The sequence below is a fragment of the Euleptes europaea genome, chromosome 13 (assembly GCF_029931775.1).
Source record: "Euleptes europaea isolate rEulEur1 chromosome 13, rEulEur1.hap1, whole genome shotgun sequence".
NCBI lineage: Eukaryota > Metazoa > Chordata > Lepidosauria > Squamata > Sphaerodactylidae > Euleptes > Euleptes europaea.
The window spans coordinates 53826382-53850244 of NC_079324.1; the positions used below are offsets into that span (position 1 = coordinate 53826382).

General features: G+C 47.0%; 1 protein-coding gene across 1 annotated transcript; it reads left to right on the forward strand.

Annotated features, from left to right (window-relative positions):
- Nucleotides 1-417: 417 nt before the first annotated feature.
- On the forward strand, nt 418-23366 carry LOC130485935 (uncharacterized). Its single transcript, XM_056859076.1, has 6 exons — nt 418-887; nt 9591-9642; nt 9761-9863; nt 13572-13735; nt 18863-19108; nt 22617-23366. The coding sequence occupies exons 1-6, from the start codon at nt 526-528 to the stop codon at nt 23364-23366; spliced, it is 1677 nt and encodes a 558-aa protein (XP_056715054.1). The 5' UTR covers nt 418-525.
- The last annotated feature ends 497 nt before the right edge of the window (nt 23367-23863 follow it).

Below are 23863 nucleotides of genomic sequence, written 5' to 3' on the forward strand. Positions count from 1 at the left end.
CACTGTATTTGGCAGTTTTTCATTCCTGCTCGAATGTACCTAATGCTGGAAATTTTTGACTTTGATGTGTTTGAAAGCACAAGCAAGAACCAAAACGACTGGGATAGTTTCCCTCCTCTTCCCAAAAATACAAATGAGGAAGCTTCTCCCACTGAGGAAAACCTAGACTTTTCCACTGTGTTTCCTACTAAGGGAACCTTTCTTCAGGATTCTCACGTAACGAATTTTGATAGCCTCCATGGTAGGTTTCTGGAGACCACCTCTCCAAAACACGAGTCCAAACATTTCCAGCAAACAGAAGAATCCAAAGAGTTAGTAAGTGCTCAGCCTAGCGGGCTACCATTAATGGAATCAAACAATCTCACTTTGCCGAGACAAAATAGGGATGGGCTACAGGGTAGTGAAGACCCAAAGGATAAAATCTTGCTTGTACACCTCACTGCTAGAGAGAAAAGAGAGGATGATGAAGATCAGAAGAAACGTTTAAAGGAGGTAGCTTCTGGGGAAGATACGACCATTTCAGCAATGGTGTTACCAACAGACACGTCCTCCACCCAGCAGTCTCCAGCTGATGTATGTCCCCATGATGTCTTGTATGTCACTGACCTCATAACTTTTTCTTCTCGCTTCTGTGGCACAAATTCACCATTGAACAAGGACATGGCTTTTGGGTCTTCTCTGAAGATGGTAGAGGTCATTGTGGAGCTGATCACTACCACCGATCGTGGACGGGGCTTTGCGATGCTGTTTGAGTACAGGAATGATACAGAATCAATCGCCGTGAACGATTCGACGGAGGGGAAAGAGAATATCATGATGCTGGTCATCATAACAGGGATTCTGTTCTTTGCACTTGTTCTGTTGTCCACACTCTGTATTGCTTGCAGGTAGGTGCTGCCACTGTCGATTAATTGGTTTCCCTGGACAACCCTTTGAGGTGTCTGTTTTCAGTCTAGGACAGGGGTCTCCAACCTTTTTGAGCCTGCAAGCACCTTTGGAATTCTGACTGAGGGTTGTGCGTGTAACTACAAAATGGCTGCCATAGCGGGTGGAGCCAATTACAAAATGGCTGCCCCAAGAGGCGGAGCCAATTACAAAATGACTTCCAACCACAAAATGTGAGAGAGTGAATTATTTCGTAACTCTAACAATAACTCTTCAATCTTTCAAGCAGAAGCTCTGTTTAACAAGATCCCTTTTAAAATGAACATATTGTTTAAAAATATTTTCTTGCATACACGCAGTTTTCCTTCAGTCATGCAGCAAAGATCCTTGTGGTGGGGCGGCAGCTGCTGCTGAAGCAGTTTTTTAAAAATCCGCACAGTCAATTCGATCGCCAATGGCCCAACAGATGCCCTGGTGGGGAAAAGCCCCACCTGGTCCCACCCACTTTCTAAAAACGTTTGGGTGCCAAGAAAGGTGTCAGCAGAGACCACATTAAGGACTTCTGATGTAGAAGGTCCAGATTCAGTCCCTCACATCCCCAGTTAAAATTATCTCATGTAGCAGGTGTTGGGTTCATCTGTTCTTGGCCTGTGTCCCAGGGGAGTTACCAGGCAGAGTCAGTAGTGGGCTAGATGGGCCAATAACCTGATCTGGTATATGTTCATTTATCCAGAGGCTTTTGAAATCTGAGTTTTTCTGCAGACTGTAGTGTTAAGCTAGGGTTGCTAGGTCCCTCTTCGCCACTGGTGGGAGGTTTTTGGGGCACAGTCTGAGTGGGCCACAGTTTTATCTCTCAGTAGATAAATGCAGGATCTTCCCAGTTAATGCATTTCCTTGCCTTTGCATTGACCAGAGCAGATGAGGAAATGATTGGTTGTCACCAGTCTCAGCTGCTCTGACCTATAAATCTGGAGACATTATTTTGTTCTGAATCTAATTTTTACGTAATTGTTACAGCTCAGTTCATCTCAGGCCGCCGTTTGACTTGGCTCTTGAAACATATGTATGGAAGTTAGGGTTGCCAGGTTCCTCTTCGCCATCAGCGGGAGGCTTTTGGGGCAGAGCCTAAGGAGGGCGGGGTTTGGGGAGGGGAGGGACTTCAATCCCATAGAGTCCAATTGCCAGAACGGCCATTTTCTCTAGGGGAACTGATCTCTATCGGCTGGAGATCAGTTGTAATAGCAGGAGATCTTCTGCTATTACCTGGAGGTTGGCAACCCTAATGGAAGTGCCATCAAGTAGCGGCTGAATTATGGCAACCCAGTAAGGTTTTCAAGGCAAGAGACTAACAGAGGTGTTTGCCATTGCCTTCCTCTGCATAGCAACCCTCGTATTTAGGGTTGCCAGCCTCTGGGTGGCGGCTGGAGATCTGCTATTACAACTGATCTCCAGGCGACAGAGATCAGTTCACCTGGAGAAAATGGCTGTTTTGGCAACTGGACTCTATGGCATTGAAGTCCCTCCCCTCTCCAAACCCGACCTCCTCAGGCTCCACTCCCCAAAATCTCCAGGTATTTCCCAACCTGGAGCTGGCAACCCTACTCATATTCCTTGGTGGTCTCCCATCCAAGTACTAGCCAGGACCGACCCTGTATAGCTTCTGAGATCTGACAAGATCAGGCTAACCTGGACCATCAAGGTCAGGGCTCTGGAAATATACCCATTGATAAACATAGCAAAACCATGCATTTTCATGCCACCACGTAGCAGCAATGGCATATTAATGACTCGGCTCTCAGTCTGCCAGGGGAGACAAAGTGTGTGAGAGACAACAACCATGAGTCCATTTTAAATGTCAATATTATCTAGGATATACTCTTATTACCTGTGTCTCCTCAGTGGCCTTCAGATAACAAGGGATCCAGTTTTCTTTCAGTAAGTGCTAGTGTCTGGAATGTTTTCAGAAAAGGAGAACCCGATGGTTTTTTGATAACATACCCTGCAGGGGCTTTTATTTTAAATTATTCCCTTCTTTAAAAAGGACTCCAGAGAACAACTCATCATGGCTATTAGGGATTGGAATGATGTAAAATATTTCTGCTTTTAGTATTTTTATTGATTGCTGTGTGCAGCAATGTAGCTCATCGGCTTGGCCCAAACATGCAATCCTACTGGAGGATAGGCTGCTGTAAATCACAGATAGTGTAGAGAAGAGGTCCCCAACTAGGGTTGCCAGCCTCCAGGTACTAGCTGGAGATCTCCTGCTAATACAACTGATCTCCAGCTGATAGAGATCAGATCACCTAGAGAAAAATGGCCGCTTTGGCAATTGAACTCTATGGCATTGAAGTCCCTCCCCTCCCCAAACCCTCCCCAAAATCTCCCACCGGTGGCGAAGAGGGATCTGGCAACCCTAGCCAATAGAGATCAGTTTACCTGGAGAAAATGGCCGCTTTGGCAACTGGACTCTATGGCATCGAAGTCCCTCCCCAAACCCCGCCCTCCTCAGGCTCTGCCCCAAAAACCTCCTGCAAGTGGCGAAGAGGGACCTGGCAACCCTATCCCCATTCTTTTTGAGTCTGTGGGCACCTTTGGAATTCTGACACAGGGTGGTGGGCACAAAAAGGCTGCTGCAGGAGGCGGAACAAACTATGAAATATCTGGAATTGAGGTTATCAGTAAATATGACAGTAACTCTTCAACATTTCAGGCAGAAGCTCTGCTTAACAAGATGCATTTTAAAATGAATCTATTGTTTTTAAATATTTTTTTGCCATCCATATGGCTTACCTTCCGTCATGCAGTGAAGATCCTTGGGTATGGTGGCAGCTGCTGCAGAAGCAATAATTTTTTAATCTGCACAGCCAATGGGAAGCCACGTTGGGGACCCCTGGATAGGACTGCCAATTCCAGGTTAGGAAATTCCTGGAGATTTGGGGGAGGAGCCCAGGGAAGGTGGGGGAGGGACCTCAGCAGAGTATAATTCTGTGTTCACCCTTTAAAACAGCCATTTTCTCCAGGGAAACTGATCTCTGTAGTCTGGGGATCCAGTAGGGTTGCCAACCTCCAGGTAGTGGCTGGAGAATCTCCTGCTATTACAACTGAACTCCAGCCAATAGAGATCAGTTCACCTGGAGAAAATGACCTCTTTGGCAATTGGTCTCTATGGCATTAAAGTCCCTCCCCTCTCCAAACCCCACCCTCCTCAGGCTCCGCCCCCAAAACCTCCTACCGGGGGCGAAGAGGGACCTGGCAACCCTAGGATCCACTGTACTCATGGGAGATCGCCAGACCTCATCTGGAGATTGACAACCACGTAACATACTGCTGGACTAGCTAATACTGATCTGGATAGAGCAATGTGTATGTGGCATGCCTGCTTTTTATTTAAAAAATACTGTTCCTAGTGGGAGGATGGAATCTGCCATGTCAATGGTAGAGACTGGTAGGGTGAAGTAGATCTTGGCTAATGCCTAAAAAGTTTGGAGAAGGAATAGTGGCAAATTTCTGTCAAGCTAATTGTTAAATGTACTGTACCAGCTACCGGTATGCAGATCCTGATACTGCTAGCTGTCATAATCTGTTTTCCTGGTTGGATCATAAAATATTGGTTGGTTACCAGTCCTCTTAGTCATGCCATCTTGTTATGTTGCTATTATGTTGCCACGTATATGGATTCAAGATTTGACACTCATCTGGAACTGGCGCACAGTGAACAAGTTTTGCAAAGTGGGGCAGGGAGAGAAGAGACTGCTGATTTAATAGGCACCAGTCAAAAGGGAAACAAGCCCCCCTCCAAACATATTGCCCACCTCACATGTAGAATAAGGCTGTGTACTACTGTTGCAGGGTGCCGTCAAGTTGCAGCCGACTTATGGCGACCCCTGTTTTGGGGGGTTTTCATGGCAAGAGACTAACAGAGGTGGTTTGCCAGTGCCTTCCTCTGCACAGCAACCCTGGACTTCCTTGGTGGTCTCCCATCCAAATACTAACCAGGGCTGACCCTGCTTAGTTTCTGAGATCTGACGAGATCAGGCTAGCCTGGGCCATCCAGGTGAGGGCAATAGCCGTAATTACTCCCTGGCGATCGACTCTGGGCTCTCATCCTCTCTCATCTGGCTTCTCAATGTGACGTCCCAAATTAGCTGACCCAGAAGAGGGCAGCCTTAAGTTGCTCTGTCCCCGAGAAGGAAGCCTCCACAAAAGGAGTTAATAACCTTAGGATGATCCAAACATGTCCTGCTTTCTCCTTCCACTCTCCAGGCCTGTCCTTGGAAGACCAGAGCAAGTCACAACTTGGCTACCCTTCCCTTCCCGCACTCCTCCTATTATTGCTGCTGCTGTTATTGTTGTTTTAAATCTGCTGGCTAAAAGTAGCAGCTCTCCCACCCTGCAGGCAGCCAAATGGCACAGGCCAGGTTTGGCGCCCAGCGTTCATTCTAATGAATGGGGCCGGTGGTGGTGGGGTAATCAGCAAATGTCTGCCCCAGGCTCATTCCCTGCAGCCGCAGCGAGCTCTCTGGGGAAACTCCAAGATTTTGCCACACTGTTGCCTTTGTTTACTGGTTGGGGAAGGAATGAAAGCTTCAGTTGTTGGTTGGCCAATAATTCTAATTACTGTTGGCCAGGAGGCCAGGCCTGAGTTAGCAAAGGGGTTGTTTTTCTCTCCTCTTTCCCAAGCCCCCAAGAACAAGAGGCTTGTCTACCTTGTTAGTTTTAATCGTGACCAGCAGAGCTGCGAGGGAAACCACAAAATGTAGAAGGCCTGACCTGCCAAGGAATTCTTTCTGAATGCAATACCTACTCCCACGTCCTGACCGCCTTCCTGTCACCATAAGAGAAGGACCCTGGGCTTTTTCTTCCCCCTCACATAAAGTGTGGATACTTATTTAGAAAATGTATATGCCATCCTTGCAGAGACCTGCTCAATGTGGCTCGGTCTGTTTTGCCACTTGCTCGGAAGAAGAGGCCAATAAAATCAGACTGCGTCCCGTCAAAAGGAAAGGCCGGACACGCCCTGACTATAAAGCAGTGGTTCCCAACCTTTTTTTGACCAGGGACCACTAGGACTTTTTTGTTCGGTGCAGGCACCCCAAGGTTCAAAATAAAAATTCAGAGAATTCGAAAATAAACTTTAATCATAACTGTTAGTTAAACATTAAACTTAGAATAATATTTGAATATATATTTTTATAATAGAGAACTTTTAATTGAAAATATTAATTTATTATGGGTTTATAACTTTGTTTCGCGGACCTTAATTTAGTTCTCGAGGACCCCTGGGGGTCCATGGACCCCTGGTTGGGAACCAGTGCCATAAGAGAAGGACCCTGGGCTTTTTCTTCCCCCTCACATAAAGTGTGGATACTTATTTAGAAAATTTATATGCCATCCTTGCAGAGACCTGCTCAATGTGGCTTGGTCTGTTTTGCCACTTGCTAGGAAGAAGAGACCAGTTAAATCAGACTGCGTCCCGTCAAAAGGAAAGGCCGGACACGTCCTGACTATAAAGGGTTGTTTGTGAACCTGACTTGACCAACTTAGGGCCAGTGACTCTGGTGACAGAGGTCTAGTTGCACAAGATAGTAAACCTGTAACTAGGCAGTACTTCTCCCCGTATCCCTGGATATAGAAAGTTAGCTTTCAAAATACCTTCCATATTTTGCTTCAAGCCTGCCAAAAGAGAGCACCAGCAAGAAATGTAAGTTACTTTTAACCTACCTTGCAGAATTTGTGTGAGGGTAAAGTGAAGAAGCTGAAAGCTGAGTTATAAATGCAATGCCACTTGGCTGGAGCTTTTCTTAAAAAGCAGGATTTTAATGTGCCAAATTCATTGCTGTGGCAGTAGGGTTGCCAGGTCCCTCTTCGCCACCGGCGGGAGGTTTGTGGGGCGGAGCCTGAGTAGGAACATCAATGCCATACAGTCCAATTGCCAAAACGGCCATTTTCTCCAGGTGTACTGATCTCTATTGGCTGGAGATCAGTTGGAATAGCAGGAGATCTCCAGCTACTACCTGGAGGTTGGCAACCCTACGTGGCAGTGGCAGAAAATCTGGCAGAGGATCTTATTTCATATTAATGATATCAGCGTGGTGTCGTTGTGGGGCCTATTATGTGGTAGCTGCTTCACAACCCCGTCAAAATTATTAGGTGACCGTTTTCTGAACAATCTGGAGCAATTTATTGCCTACACCTGTTCATTACCTGGTTGTGACATTTAAAAACATTTTCCAGGTATGGGCAGCCAGTTAATGCCATGTTTACATGCATTCCCCCCAAGCACAATACTCGGTTAAATTTCATATTCTGTGTAGGCTAGACTGTTTCAGATTCAGCTAAGATGCCACTGTGAAATTTTTAAGTCCAACACCATTCATACTGGAGTGTGAGGTTGATCTACTCGGTCCATTTAGCTCAGTGTATTGCAGAAGCCTGACAACAACTGGTCTGGGATGACCACAGTTGTTCTGAAACACGTGTGAAAGCAATTTCAGATTGGTTAGATTACCAAGTGTCACCTGAACAGTTACAGTGGATGCCATTTTTACCACCATGGCACCTATAAGGACTGGATGGCAGCTACTGCCTAAGAAGGGTCTTGCAGAAACCTCGACTGGAATGTTCCATTTTGTGGCGTCCATTTGTAGTGTTGGCCTGGTTTGCACATGCAGGAGAACAAGGTGGTAGAACGGACAGTACCACTTCAGACTGTGAGTGGGTCACAGTTTGGAATGCTTCCCAACGTTAATGCCAATAGAAAACCAATGCAACTGGCAATGGAAAGACATAGAACCTTTCATTTTGCTATTAGGGTTGCCATCCTCCAGGTAGTAGCTAGAGACCTCCCACTATTACAACTGATCTCCAGCTGATAGAGTTCACATGGAGAAAATCGCTGCTTTGGCAATAGGACTCTATGGCATTGAAGTCCCTCCCCTCCCCAAACCCCGCCCTCTTCAGGCTCCGCCCCAAAAACCTCCCACCGGTGGCAAAAGAGGGACCAGGCAACCCTATCTGCTATGCTGGTTTTCTATTTCAACGAAGGGACTTTCTTTTAATACAAAGGAGTAGTCAACATTGGAATCCACTACCTGCGGTCTGAAGTGATGTAATCATTAGTACTATCTGTGGGTTCTTCTGCCTCATTCTCCTACATGTGTGAATTAAGCCTTGGTATAGGACTGAATTGAGCCCCGTGGCGCAGAGTGGTAAGCTGCAGTACTGCAGTCCAAGCTCTGTTCATGACCTGAGTTCGATCCCAACGGAAGTTGGTTTCAGGTAGCCAGCTCAAGGTCGACTCGGCCTTCCATCCTTCTGAGGTCGGTAAAATGAGTACCCAGCTTGCTGCTGGGAGTAAAGGGAAGATGACTGGGGAAGGCACTGGCAAACCAACCCCGTAAACAAAGTCTGCCTAGTAAACATCGGGAATGACTCAGTGCTTGCACAGGGGACCTTTACCTTTATAGGACTCCAAGTAGCTCCATTTCTCTGTTGATGGAGGGAATAATGTTAGATACAGAGGAGGTGGGAAGGAACAAGTAGGAATTACAGACAGATGACTTTTTTAGTATAATCCTAAACAGAGTTATATCCTTCTAAGCACCGTGGACTTAGAAGGGTGTAATGCTGATCAGGATTACATTATTAATGTCCTAGCAAATGTCTGCAATTCCTACTTGCTCCTTGTGCACAGAAAAACGAAGAGGAAGGCAAGCCTAGCTCCTAGCTTTTCAGCATGCAGGGAGTTTGTGGTTTGGGACAATATTCAAACATGGCACCCATCTGTATTCAGGAATGGTACAGTGTAGAAGAGGCAGCATCACACAATCCTGCTTCATTTGTAGATCAGCTTTTGTAGGCTTAGATCTTCCAACGTATCTCTCTTCAAATAGATGTTCAGTTCCTGAAGGGATTCTATTTGTACTTTTCTTGGATTGAATTTGCCCTTCTTGCACGTAGGTAGCCAAAAGTGGGTATTGCATGTCAACTAAGACTTCAGCAGTGCCTTCTACAATGACATTAATACATCTCTGTTGTTTCTGAAAATGCCTTGCCTATGTATGGGTGTGAAAGCTGGACATTGAAGAAAGCTGATAGGAAGAAAGTAGATTCCTTTGAAATGTGGTGACCCTAGAAGCTAAAATGACTAAACTGAGGCTATCGTACTTTGGCCACATTATGAGAAGATGAGAGTCACTGGAAAAGACAATCATGCTAGGAAAAGTTGAGGGCAGCAGGAAAAGAGGAAGACCCAACAAGAGATGGATTGACTATAAAGGAAGCCACAGCCCTCAATTTGCAAGATCTGAGCAAGGCTGTCCAAGATAGGACATTTTGGAGGACATTGGTTCATGGGGTCGCCATGAGTCGGTAGCGACTTGACGGCACTTAACACCCACACACAAAAAAGGATGGACAAAAGGAAGTCCTTCACTCTGCCAGTAGTTAAATTGTGGAATTTGCTGCCATTTGCCATGGTGATAGCCCCTAGTATAGTGGGTTTTAAAAGCAGATTAGACAGAGTCGAGGAGAGTACGTCCATCAGTAACTATGTCTGTGTATCGCATAGTGATCAATGTCCATGTCCAGAGATAGCAAACCTCTGAATACCAGTGCTAGGGGTTAACCTCAGGGGAAGACTTGTCTTCTGTTCCCTGTTTTTTGGCCCTCCGCTTATTTTTCCCTCTTGCCTCTTTCTCTCTCAGGCAGCAGCTGTGTCCCAAAAGGACCTCTCTGGATGTACGCTGTGACCAGGAGGTTAGTGCTGAATAGTCTGTGACCTTTGCTGATTTGCGTAGGTTCGTGTTTTTCTCTCTTTTGGATTCTTGTTACTGGCTACCTGAATATGTTGACGGGGTAATGTTTTGAGTTGTAGAACGGGATCCAGAATGCCGGCATTGATATCAATGAGCTCCGCTTGGTCATGCCAAGCCAAGAGAACGAAAACAACAACCACTCTGTTGGGGGAAATGGAGCGGGTAAGCAGCAGACTGTTAGGAAGAGCTCTGTTGTCAGTCTTTAACCGTACCCCCCAGCCCCCCCTTTGCCCTGAGATACTGGAGATTATATCTGCATGTGTGAAACTCGAACTCTTATACTTTACAAAGGGGCCTTTACCTCTTCTAGCTCTTGGTATTCCCTCCCCCTTGGTCGAGTAAATTTGTTTTCCTTGGCACCAAAAGCTCACAAGTGTACTCCCAGAGTGCTGCCAACAGAAACAGACATACCCAGTGTGTAAGCCAGGTTAGCAGGTCAAATGTGCTAGTTAATCCGGTCACAGAGATGATCTTAAAGGCACCCATGGTACGAACACACACACACACGCCGTATTCTCACTGCCATACCCAGAAAGGATGAATCTTTGCAGTATTCGATTAATATTTTTATGATGGCCATGTTGCTTTTTTCCTTATCACTTTAGGGGGGTTTATTCGTTGTCTTGGTTGAGTGATTAAGGGGGCAATCCTAAGAACATCTTCTCAGAAGTAAGTCCCATTTTTTTCCAGTGGGACCTACTCCCAGGAAAGTGTTCTTAGAATTGTCGCCTTAATCACTACCACTTATTAATGTAAAGCTTCAGTCTAGGGTTACCGGGTCCCTCTTCGCCACCAGCGGAAGGTTTTGGGGGCGGAGCCTGAGGAGGGCGGGATTTGGGGAGGGGAGGGACTTCAATGCCATAGAGTCCAACTGCCAAAGCGGCCATTTTCTCCAGGTGAACTGATCTCTATTGGCTGGAGATCAGTTGTAATAGCAGATCTCCAGCTAGTACCTAGAGCAGGGGTCCTCAAACTTTTTAAACAGGGGGCCGGTTCACTGTCCCTCAAACACTGTTGGGGGCCGGACTATAGTTTGAAAAAAATATGAACAAATTCCCCACGTGTGCGGGGGAGGAGGTGGCGGCCGAGGGGGCTCTCCGGAAAAGCATCCTCCTCGCAAGCCAGGACCTTCCCCCTGTAGTGGTTAAGAGTGGCGTTTTGGAGCGGGGACTCTGATCTGGAGAACTGGGTTTGATTCCCCACTCCTCCACGTGAGAAGCGGAGGCTAATCTGGTGAACCTGGTTGGTTTCCCCACCTCTACACATGAAGCCAGCTGGCTGACCTTGGGCAAGTTACAGCTCTGTTAGAGCTCTCTCAGCCCCACCTGCCTCACAGGGCGTCTGTTGTGGGAAAGTATGGGAAGGGGATTGTAAGGCAATTTGAGTCTCCCTTTAGTGGTACAGAAAGTTGGCATGTAAAAACCAAGGCCATTTACGCACTGGAGGTTTTGCCTTGGATTTGCCGCTCTCCAGATGAACATTTTCCCCATCCGAATTCTCCAAACTCTGCCCGGGGGTGGGGGGAGCTTACTTTTGAGTTCTGAGAATTCGGATGGGGAAAATTCGGATGGAGAGCGGCAAACCCAAGGCAAAACCTCCTGTGCATAAATGGCCACAAGTCTTTTTCTTCTTCTCCCTGGAGATATCCCCCCCCCCAAGGGGCCCCTACAATTACCTCCAGGCCACAAGGATACCCCCGGGAGGAGAGAGAGCCCCGAGCCGTGAGAACGCTGCCCGACTGCGGCCAAAACAGGAACACCAGGGCCACGTTGGGCTGCATCGTGGAGGGCCCCGAAGGACCAGGCGCTTCTGCATGGAGCTCGAGGAGGCCAGGCCACAAAGCTAGGCAATAAGAGAAGTCTCCCGGTGGGGCATGCTGCGGAAGAGAAGGGGGCGACTGGGCCCAGGAAAGGGGGGTTTTGGGCCGGGGAGGGTGAGAGGGGGAAGGGGGCGACCGGGCAGCGCGCGAGGCAGCAAGACGCCTCGTGTGTCCAGGAAAGCAGGTTTTGGGCCGGGGAGGCTGGGAGGGAGAGGGGGAAGGGGGTGACCCAGCGGCGCGCGAGGCAGCAAGATGCCTCATGCGCCCAGGAAAGGGGTTTTTGGGTTGGGGAGGCTGGAAGGGAGAGGGGGAAGGGGGCGACTGGGCGGCGCGCGAGGCAGCAAGATGCCTCATGCGCCCAGGAAAGCAGGTTTTGGGCCGGGGAGGCTGGGAGGGAGAGGGGGAAGGGGGTGACCCGGCGGCATGCGAGGCAGCAAGATGCCTTATGCGCCCAGGAAAGGGGGTTTTGGGCCGGGGAGGGTGGGAGGAACAGGGTGAAGGGGGCGACTGGGCGGCGCACAAGGCGTCTTGCCGCCTCGCGCCGCCCAGTCGCCCCCTTCGCCCTCTTCCTCCCACCAGGAAAGGGGGTTTTGGGCTGGAGAGGGAGCAGGGAAGGGGGCGACTGGGGCGGGAGGGAGGCTTCCGGCTGGGCGCATGCGGCCAGGAAGCCCAGAAAAGCTCTGGGGAGGGGGGCAAGGGGGGACTGGCTTTCTCGGTCACCGGGCCGGACAAAAGCCCTCCGGGGGCCGGATCCGGCCCTCGGGCCGTAGTTTGAGGACCCCTGACCTAGAGGTTGAAGAGAAAAACAGCACCAGCTCTACAACCTTAACAAATATTGTTAAGATTGTAGAGCTGGTGCTGTTTTTCTCTTCAACTAGTACCTAGAGGTTGGCAACCGTACGCCAGTCACATGGCTGGAAGCACCCCTACCTGACCCACAGGACACATACATTCTGGCTTGAGTCCTAGAGTTGCCAACCTCCAGGTACTAGCTGGAGATCTCCTGCTATTACAACTGATCTCCAGCCAATAGAGATTAATTCACCTGGAGAAAATGGCCGCTTTGGCAATTGGACTCTATGGCATTGAAGTCCCTCCCTTCCCCAAACCCCACCCTCCTCAGGCTCCACCCCAAAAATCTCTAGGAATTACCCAACCCGGAGCTGGCAGCCCTATTGCGTCCCCCTTCCCCTCTGTCCCAGAACCACAATAACACCCGTCACTGGATGTTGGCAAAAATGAAACAAATCCCAACTTTGACGCCCATCCCCGCAACAAACCTCTGATCCAGCGTTACAGAGGGTTTTTTGGTGAATCCTTTTAACATCTGGTTTAAAAATTTCTTGGGCTGTACCACTTTATATGGCCACGGGGAGACTGCTTCCACACTGCTTCCAGGAAAAAGAAACAAGCCGCCACAAAGGAAGTGAACATGTCAGGGAGAATACTACAGGGCCCAAGCATAATTTATCTGAGCGGAACAAAAAAATGTAACACCCCCTTGACGACCTGATTATATCCCATGTGCTCTTCATGAGCCATGAAGTAAGAATTGCTATTTTATTTTGGGAATGACATAAATAGAGCGTATCAACAGTAATGGGTTTCTCAGTGCAGAAGGGATGGGTCATCTCGGAAACTCAAGCCTGACAAAATGCAATCATTTTCTCCTACGCTTGGCTCCTAGATAGCTATGCTAGAATCCTGTTCCATGGTATCTAATTTTCTGTACAGGTATTCTTGTCGTGCGTGCGGGTGGGGTAGTCAATCACGTAGTCTCCCACTGGCATTTTGAAACAATGCAGCCCAAGAACATTGCAGCCATAGAACTAATGCCCTATACTAAAAGGTGATCTGATCACCTTTTAGTATAGGGCATTAGTAACATCTGTGGGAATCGATCATTCCGTGCCTGTTCGAACAAGGGGTCCCCTCAGATAAAGATTCAAAATAGGGAACCTTGGGAGAGTAATGATTTTGTGGTGTGTGTGGTGTGGTCTCCCTCCATCCCCACATCACTGAAAATAAAATGTTTGTGGTTTTTTTTACAGTCACTTCTTGCGAAGGCAGCACAGAACGTTCCCCACCACAAACCGACCCAGATGTACCCTCTTCAATGTCGGCAGTGACCACGGAGTCTGGAAGTGATGAAGTGTTTATTATTTCAGCCGGTCCTGGAGCTAGCGGCTTGAGTTTTACCTCTTACAGAATCCAGGTAGAGGAGGCCGGCATATGTTTGGTGCGTGAACGTTTTCAATCAGATATCCCTCTGCTGTCTTGTTGTTTTTAATTCATTTTTATACCCCACTGGTTTACAACATGGTGTAGTGGTTAAGAGCGGTGGTTTGGAGCGGTGGACTCTGATCTGGAGAACCGGATTTGATTCCCCACTCCTCCACATGAGCAGCGCACCTAATCTGGTGAACTGGATTTGTGTCCCCACTCCTCCACACGAACCAGTTGGGTGACCTTGGGCAAGTTACAGCTCTCTTCAATCTCTCTCAGCTCCACCTACCTCACAGGGTGTCTGTTGTGGGGAAGGGAAGGTGATTGTAAGCCGGTTTGAGTCTCCCTTAAGTGGTAGAGAAAGTCGGCATATAAAAACCAAATCATCTTATTCTCCTCCTCCTCCTCGATTTTATCCTCACAACAGCAATACTGTGAGGTAGGTTAGGCAGACAGAGAGAGAGAATTCTGGGCCAAAGTCACCCAGCCAATTTCCATGGGAGAGTGGAGATTTGAACCTTGGTTCCCCAGATCCTAGTCTGACATCCTAACCACTACCATAATGGTTCACTTTCTGAACGTCCATTTTCCAGTGCCAGACAGCCTGCTCCTTTGGGCTTTACGCAGTGATGCCCATTGTAATGCACTGTTTTTTGTAGGCAAATCCCCATCTCTTTGCCCGGACTTGATTTTTAATTCAGACATGTATGTATGCCAACTTAATGGCTGGTCATTTCATGAGTGTGTGTGTGTAAAGTGCCGTCAAGTCGCAACCAACTTATGGCGACCCCGTAGGGTTTTTCAAGGCAAGAGACTTACAGAGGTGGTTTGCTATTGCCTTCCTCTGACCCGGACATCCTTGGTGGTTTCCCATCCAGTTACTAATGAGGGCTGACCTACTTAGCTTTTGAGATCTGACGAGATCAGGTTAGCCTAGGCCATCCAGGTCAGGGCTGACGTGCACCTAAAAAAATATGCAAACTGGTTCTTGTAGGTTATCCGGGCTGTGTAACCGTGGTCTTGGAATTTTCTTTCCTGACGTTTCGCCAGCAACTGTGGCAGGCATCTTCAGAGTAGTAACACTGAAGGACAGTGTCTCTCAATGTCAAGGATGTAGGAAGAGTAATATATAGTCAGAAAGGGGTTGGGTTTGAGCTGAGTATTGTCCTGCAAAAGTATTGTCCTGTAAGTATCAAGATAATGTGCTAATGAGGATATGGTATGTTAATATGGAACCATTGTATCCTGAAGTGATCTGTTAATGTGTGTAATCCAAAGCTAATCTGTATGGCTATTGTTGAATGTTGTCTTTGTCTGGAGGTTTTTCAGGGCAGGAAGCCAAGCCTTATTCATTCTTAAACTCTCCTCTTTTCTGTTAAAGTTGTGCTGATGTTTATGAATTTCAATGGCTTCTCTGTGCAATCTGACAAAATAGTTGGTAGAATTGTCCAGTCTTTCAGTGTCTTGGAATAAGACCCTGTGTCCTGTTTGTGTCAGTCCATGTTCAGCCACTGCTGATTTCTCAGGTTGGCCAAGTCTGCAGTATCTTTCATGTTCTTTTATCCTTGTTTGTATGCTGCGTTTTGTGGTCCCGATGTAAACTTCTCCACAGCTGCAAGGTATACGATATACTCCTGCAGAGGTGAGGGGGTCTCTTTTGTCTTTTGCTGATCGTAGCATTTGTTGTATTTTCTTGGTGGGTTTAAACACTGTTTGTAGGTTATGTTTTTTCAAAAGTTTCTCCATCCTATCAGTGACTCCTTTAATAAATGGCAAGAATACCTTTCCTATGGGAGACTGTTTTTCTTGAGTTTTCTGATTTTTGTTTGGTTTAATGGCCCTTCTGATTTCATTCTTGGAGTAGCCGTTTGCTAGCAGTGCGTGATTTAGATGGTTAGTTTCTTCCTTGAGAAACTGTGGTTCACAGATCCGTCTTGCACGGTCCATTAATGTTTTGATTATTCCTCTTTTCTGTCGGGGGTGGTGGTTGGAGTTTTTGTGTAAGTAGCGATCTGTGTGAGTTGGTTTCCGGTAGACCTTGTGACCTAACTGAAGGTTTGATTTACTGATGACAAGGGTATCAAGAAATGGGAGTTTACCCTCAATTTCCTTTTCCATGGTAAACTGAATGTTTGGATGGATATTATTAAGAAAGCCTTCGACAAAATATGCAAACTGCTTCCATTTAACTACGTGGACCAGAACACCGTGTGCAGACTACACAGATTTAAATACGCCGTTTTTCATCATTTATATCAATAACTTACTGAATTATCTAAAAGTTTCCTGGCTGCAGAGTTGTTAATATAGATGTTGTTCCCAGCCCAGAAACAGGTCAGCGCTGAGCAAACGATTAGCTGTTTTCCACTTGGTAGCTGTAGTGTTGGCTTTTTTTGGCACAATCCAGAACATTACTCTGATGTTTATGGAGGTGTGAAATGTTGAGCCTTGACAGTAAACAAAGATCCCAGACTCACCCTCACTTGAAATGCTTGTCTAGACAATGTGAAACTGTAAGCGGATTTGCAAAAAAGATTATCTAAATGCCTTTACTGAGAAGCTCCGGGCCTCCTAGGGAGTCTGAATCTGAGCTTTGGTAACGGAAGGAGGATTTTTAAAAAAGAAATAGCAGGAAACCTGATCCACTGCTGATGAGATTGAGGGGTGTCTCCAGCAAATCAGTGTCTGCAACCAGGCAGACTTTGCTGTGCTCTTTTAGAGACTTCATGTGAAGCAGATAATTCTAACACATATGGTGCAGTTTCTCTTCAAGGGGGTACGTGCATGATAATTTTAGATGATTTCTTCCTTTCCCTTGATTGATGATACTCATTTTTTCTGTACTGGTTTTCAAACGTTTTCACTGCTGCTAGTTTAGTTTTTATGCATTTTTTGTCATTAAGTTGCAGTTGACTTACGGCAACCCCATAGGGTTTTTAAGACAGATGGCTTGCCCTTGCCTGCCAATGGGTAGCAACATTAGACTTCCTTGGTGGTCTCCCATTCAAGTACTAACCAGGGCTGACTCTGCTTAGCTTTCAAGATCAGATGAGACTGGGCTAGCTTGGGCCGTGTCCAGGTAAGGGTAAATAATAATGAAGTACCGTCAAGTAGCAACTGACTTATGGTGACCCCCTTCATGGGGTTTTCAAGGCAGAGATGGGCAAAGGTGGCTTGCCATTGCCTTCATCCGCATAACAACCTTGGACTTCCTTGGTGGTCTCCCATCCAAATACTGACCATGGTCAACCTTGCTTAACTTTCAAGCTCTATTGATCTTGGGGTAGGCGGCACTATTGAGGCTGCCATTGTTACGCTGTTACTGTTTTCTTATTGTCTTTATAATTCTATAGTAGTTTACTGTTTGTTGCTGCTATGTTAATTAATTTGAATTTTATTATTAACTTAAATATTTGAGTGTTTTTGTTTCTGGTGGTTTGAATTGTATGTTGATCGTGTTTTAAAATTGATGTATCTCTCCCCCTGCGGGAACTAAAAATAATCCTAGGTGGAGGGAGTTTCAGCTGGGGAAATGGGGTGTGCCCATGGGGGGAAGTGTGTGGAGAAAGTTAACCTTTCCAGTGCCATGGCTCCAATCCATACCAGGACTCTCTACTGTTGCTTTTGGAAACTGGACTGCTCATCAGGGGACCTGGTCATGAATCCCCGGCATCATGTGAGCTGTGGCTCCGTAGCAAAGCCATCTGCCCCTCATGCAGAAGGCTCTAGGTCACGGGTGTCAAACGTAAGGCCCGAGGGCCAGATAAGGCCCCTTGAGGGCTCTTATCTAGCCCATGAGCCAGCTGAGGCAGCCATACACCCCCACTCCCAATCTGGGCTGGCAAGCCCTCTGTAGGCTCGCCAGCTGAGGCAGCCACCTTTCCCCCAGCCCCGATCTGGGTTGGTGAGTCAGCTGTGGGCTGGCCAGCTGAGGTAGCCACCTTCCCCAGTCCCGAGGTGGCAATGATCAAAGACTGCACTTTCACACATGCCAAATAATGCACTTTCAATCCACTTCCAATTTCACTTTGAAGCTGCAAACTATCGTTAAAGTGCATTGAAAGTGGATTGAAAGTGCATTATTTAGCATGTGTGAAAGCACCATAAGAGTGTTGTTTTAAGCACGTTCATATTTTAAGTAAAAAAATAATAAGTAAAAAAATATATCATTAATTGGCTTTGCCTGTGTTTTCTTTAAAGTTTGTATCTCTGGTACCTGGCATTAAATTTTATGGTACACGTGGCCCGGCCCAACCAAGTGACATTTATGTCATATCCGGCCCTCGTAACAAATGAGTTCAACACCCCTGCTCTAGGTTCAATCCCTGGAATCTCCAACTAAAAACAGATTAGGTGGTAGGGTGATGTGACAGACCTCTGCCTGAGCCCCTGGAGAGCTGCTGCCAATCAGACAATACTGACTTTAATAAATCAAGACTGACTAGTGTTGCCAACCTGCAGGTAGTGGCTGGAGATCTTCCACTGTTACAGCTGATCTCCAGACAACAGAGATCTGTTCCCCTGGAGAAAATGGCTACTTTGGAAGGCGGGCTGTATGGCATTATAGCCTGCTGAGGTCTATCCCAACCCCAAACCCACCCTTCCCTGGCTCCACCTCCAAAATCTCCAGGTATTTCCCAACCAAGACCTGGCAACCCTGACTCAGAAGAAGGCAGCTTCATGTGTTTATGGGTAGTTTAGCCATCAGACGGCTGTGGTTATTAGGAGCCTGGAGTGGTGTGGGACCACATTCTAACAGATAATTCCAGCATCCTCTCCCTTCTGCACAACTAAAACATTGTGTGCATTGTTCTATTGACACAGATATAGATGTTTATGTGTACATTAGCTTATATGGGCAGTCTTTTCTTCTTCAAGAAAGGGAAAGTTATTTTTGAAATTGCCTTAAGCATAAAACTATTATGGAGAGTGTGTGATTTTTAGAAGTAGCTGGCACACAATTTTCCATGTTATTAATTTTAAAAAGGCTATCTGGAAAGTTGTGTTTGCTACCCAACAGAACAAAGGTGCCGTGCTGCCAGGGCCACATTTTTTTTATTTTTAATCACCCTAAATTACAATTTAAGTAATAAATGATAATATTTTTTTCTTTTAGGACAAAAGCCTAAAGAGAAGCATCACGAGTCCGGGCTCTGTTTCTGATTGGCGGACGACCGATCACACCGATCGAGGCACAGGTGCTACGGAGAAAAGGCTGGCACAGACCGAGAGCCACTGCCCCAGGCAACGGACATGGAGCGCACGCGCTTTTCAGGATTTACTGGCTCCATTACCTCAGCTACAGAAGAAATGGTGCAGCTGGACAACCAACAGCCCTTTCACAAAACTGGTGAACAGCAGTGTAAGTATTTGTGGAAGGCCTGAGGGAATTATGTAAAACCTGCCTGCTGCAGATTTGCTAGAGTTCAGTCACAGTCCTGATTGTACGGGGTGTGTATGTGTGTGGCTCAGTGGTAGAGCATCTGCTTGGCAGGGAGAAGGTTCCAAGTTTAATCTCCGGCAGCAACAAAGGGCAACAAAGATGGTGAGGGGTCTGGAGACCAAGTCCTATGAGGGAAGGTTGAAGGAGTTGGGTATGTTTAGCTTGAAGAGGAGAAGACTGAGAGGGGATATGATCACCATCTTCAAGTACCTAAAGGGCTGTCATATAGAGGATGGTGCCGAGTTGTTTTCTGTTGCCCCAGAAGGTCGGACCAGAACCAACGGGTTGAAATTAAATCAAAAGAGTTTCTGTCTAGACATTAGGAAGAACTTTCTAACAGTTAGAGCGGTTCCTCAGTGGAACAGGCTTCCTCGGGAGGTGGTAAGCTCTCCTTCCCTGGAGGTTTTTAAGCAGAGTCTAGATGGCCATTTGTCAGCAATGCTGATTCTATGACCTTAGACAGATGATGAGAGGGAGAGCATCTTGGCCATCTTCTGGGCATGGAGTAGGGGTCACTGGGTGTGTATGTGTGGGGGGAGGTAGTTGTGAATTTCCTGCATTGTGCAAGGGGTTGGACTAGATGAGTTTGGTGGTCCCTTCCAACTCTATGATTCTATGATCTCCAGTTAAAGGGAGGGAGGGGCTGAAACTCAGTGGTAGAGCATCTGCTTGGTATGCAGAAGGCCCCAGGTTCAATCCCTGGCATCTCCAGTTAAAGGGACTAGGCAAGTAGGTGATGTGAAAGACCTCTGCCTGAGACCCTGGAGAGCCGCTGCTGGTCTGAGTAGACAATACTGACTGTGATGGACCAAGGGTCTGATTCAGTATAAGTATCTTGAATGTACAAGTGGCTTATGCATCGTCTCACAGTGCTTTTGGGTAGAATTCTTTAGTTTATTTGTTTATGTTACATATAATCCAGCTTTCTCACTGAGACTCACGTTGGATTACACAGTGCAAATAAATGCAGTCAACAGGATAGGACATCCAATAGACAATATAATAGGAGTAGGATGAGGAAATTAAAACCAAGTAAAAAACCTGGAGCCCTGACCTGGCTGGCCCAAGCTAGCCTGATCTCGTCAGCTCTTGAAAGCTAATCAGGGTCACCCACGGTTAACATTTGGATGGGAGACCACTAAGGAAGTCCAGGGTTGCTACATGGAGGCAGGCAATAGCAAACCACCTCTGTGTCTTGCCTTGAAAACCCTGTGGGGTTGCTATAAGCTGGCTGTGACTTGATGACGACTTGATGGCACTTTCTATCACCCAAAAACCTGGAACAAAGCTGAAGCAAAGCTTAAGTATTAACATGGCAGACTAAATGATGCAGAAATTACATTCAGCAACAGACAGTACATACTTGACACCAGTGGTTCCCAAACATTTCATGCCATCGCCCCCTTGGTTCCACAAACTCAACCCCAGCGCCCCCGACCCTATAAAAAGCATTATTCAAAATGACTCACTAAAGAAGATAATAACAATAAAATTTCAAAACAGCACCAATTAATTGCACATCTATTCAGAATCAAATTAAAAACTTTTTAGTTGAAATCTATTCAACAAAACTGATGAACTTGATCCTGTGGTACCAACTCTTCAAAGTCTGGAAAAAAATTCTGATAGTTTCCACCAAATTTGCCAGCATGGTGCCATAGCTTGATCTATTGTAAATTAGTGAACAACACAGTTGAAGGGGCCCACCTCTAGCACCCACTGCTGCCCCTTGTCTCTTAGTGCCCCCCTAGGTAATCCCCCCCCAGGGGGTGGTACTGCCCACTTTGGGAACCACTACTTTACACAGCAGCATAATCCACAGTCTCTTTCCCTTTATTAAAGCATTCTTCCTGAAGCAATTCCATTGTAATAAGCCCCGTTTCTGAAATGTCAGGAGAATGGGAGCATTCCTGGCCTCATCAGGCAGGCCATTCCATAAGATGGGGGACACATCAGAGAATATACACGTATGGGCAGCTATTGATCTTGCCTGGTTGTATGGTGGCACCTGCAGAAGGGCCTGCAAAGCTGTCATGGCAGAGCATGGGGGAGAGGCAGCCCCATAGATATGAGGGTTCAGAGTCATGAAGGACTTTGTATGTGATAGCCAATACCTTGAAATGAAACCAGTAACCGATCAGCTGCCAGTGGAGTGACTGTAGAATGGGGCTAATATGCCTGTTCTGCCTAGCTCCTGATAATAACCAAACTGCGGAATTCTGCACCAATTGGAGCCTCCTAGTTGACTTTGAGGAGGGTCCTAAGTAGAGTGCGTTCGGTAGTCTAGTCTCAGATTGAGCAAATCAAGGTAGGGTGCCATCTTCCAGGCTAAGCTAAATTGGTAGAGAGCGTTCTTTGCATCTCTATTAACTCGCTTCTCCTGCAGTAAAGTTGGATCTGGGACAACCCCTAAGCTCTTGACTGAGTCAGTGAGGATTGGCTTTTCACTTCCTGTCTTGAGCACTCTATAAAGCTTGTGTCTGCAGACAGGCCAGCCAATAGGATCAGGACCAGTGCAAGACGTAGTCATTTAGTGAACAAATAGTTTTGTTTATTTAGCATTTTTACTATTGCAAGCTAATTTGGCTCCCTGTGGGGCCGAAAAAAGCGCTGGAGTAATTTGGGCATTCTCTATTGTGATTCCTAGTAACCTATAAAGCTATTCAGGGTTACCAGTAAGCACCTTATTGGGTTGCCTGAAACCTTTACTTGCATTTAGCAAGTTGCTCAGTTACCTTGCGGCTGCAGAAAAAGCAACGTGCACAAGGACGCAGAGAAAGAAATTAGGTAGGACATTGTACAAAGCATTGGTCAGGCCGCATCTGGAGTACTGTGTGCAGTCCTGGAGGCCTCAATTAAAAAAAAGGATATGGACAGAATTGAGCGGGTGCAGAGGACAGCGACGAGGATGATCAGGTGCCTAGAGACCAAGCCCTATGAGGAAAGGCTAAGGGAGTTGGGAATGTTTAGTCTAGAGAAGAGGAGGTTGAGGGGGGACATGATTGCTCTCTTGAAGTATTTGAAGGGCTGTCACTTAGAGGAGGTCAGGGAGCTGTTCCTGTTGGCAGCAGAAGATAGGACTCACAATGATGGTTTTAAATTGAGGGCGGCAAGGTACCAGCTGGATATTAGGAAAAGTTTTTTACAGTAAGAGTTGTTCGACAGTGGAATCAGCTACCTAGAAAGGAGGTGAGCTCCCCCTCAAAGGCAGTCTTTAAGCAGAGGCTGGACAAGCTCTTGTCAGGGATGCTCTAGGCTGATCCTACATTGAGCAGGGGGTTGGATTAGATAGCCTGTATGGCCCTTTCCAACTTTATGATTCAAGACACAATCTAAAAGAACCCCTTTCATTACATGTGCCCCAAGGAATGCCCGCTTGCCGTTCTCTAACGCTTTTCAGAATTGATGTTATGATTGTTCCTGCCAGGGCTTTTCTACATCAACAAGAAACCCAACAGCAGCGACAAGGAAAATAACGTCTGCGGCGGAGATCGAGGGGATGTCGGAGCTGACGTACTCAGACTCATCGGCCAGCACCGCGTCCTACCCATTGACACATTCGGCGCAAAAACAGCGCAAGTTAAGCAGCTGTAACTTGAAGAGATCCCGCTTTGGAAACCCTTACTTCGGATTTTTGACAAGCTCTCCTGACAGTAACCATCCAAGGCCATCTGATCCCTCAAAGCCTTTGAACGTCAGGTCTCCAGGCAACGGCCAAAGCCAGGGACTGAATGAGCCTCTGGAAGGTCCCATCCAACTCAAAAACGCTGTTTCAAAGTCCAAGGAGCTCTCCTTGGAAATGGATAAACCCAAAGCTGTTTTTGTGATTTCTGAAGAAGGGGATGACCAACAGCCACTGGTTTTAGCAGAGCATATTAATCCATATGCAGATGCTTTACCCGAACCAAATGTCCCCATGCACAGTCAAGCGATGGCCATGATAGATGAGCAGCCAACGAGCCGAACTATTCAAGGAGAAGGCTTTGCCGAGCCCCCTGGCACCAGGACAGAATTAGACCTTTGGGGGGAGCACCCCAGTTCATACAGAGATTCCTCCAAGGGCTGCCACGTATATAAGGAACAAAACAACTACGCACCGGTTACAGAGCCCAATGACGCTCATCAGACTTTTGACTCCTTAGCATCTCACACACTGTGCCAAACTTCAGTTCAATAACTCTTCCAGCAGCGGCGTCCAAATCGATAGCGAATGTTTCAAGCTTGCACAATTGGAAGCAATAAAGACGATAAATGTTTTATTAGAGATGCAATGGAAGCCGCTCTGTGCGCAAGGTGGGAAGGAGGCTTAGGCGGCTGAGACTGTGTTATGGCTGTAGATCATGGGAATGCCTGTGCCCTTTTACGTTGCCACCTTTCCTGCTGAGCGACTGGGGCGAGATCCTACTGCGTGGAGTTTTGTATGTCAATTTACCGGGAGCTTCTAAAGACCACCCACCTGGTTCCTGTGAAAAAATAATCCAGGCTTTCTTCCAGCAGGGTTTGAATATTGTGGGGTTCTGCCTTTTCTGATGCCCTAGCAGGAAGACTGTGGTCAGGGTTGCCGGTGGAAGGGCTCGTGCTGTTTTTAACATGGTACTTTGCAACGGATCAACCAAATTCTCTCCCTGATTGGGGGCACTTGCACAGTTCCCCAAATGGAGGTTTCATTGTGGC

Excerpts from the sequence above, each read along its gene's own strand:
- LOC130485935 (XM_056859076.1), top strand. The coding sequence starts at position 526 with ATGGTGTTACCAACAGACACGTCCTCCACCCAGCAGTCTCCAGCTGAT. Across the intron at positions 9,643-9,760 it reads ATGTACGCTGTGACCAGGAG|AACGGGATCCAGAATGCCGG; the intron begins GTTAGTGCTGAA and ends TTTGAGTTGTAG. Across the intron at positions 9,864-13,571 it reads TGTTGGGGGAAATGGAGCGG|TCACTTCTTGCGAAGGCAGC; the intron begins GTAAGCAGCAGA and ends TTTTTTTTACAG.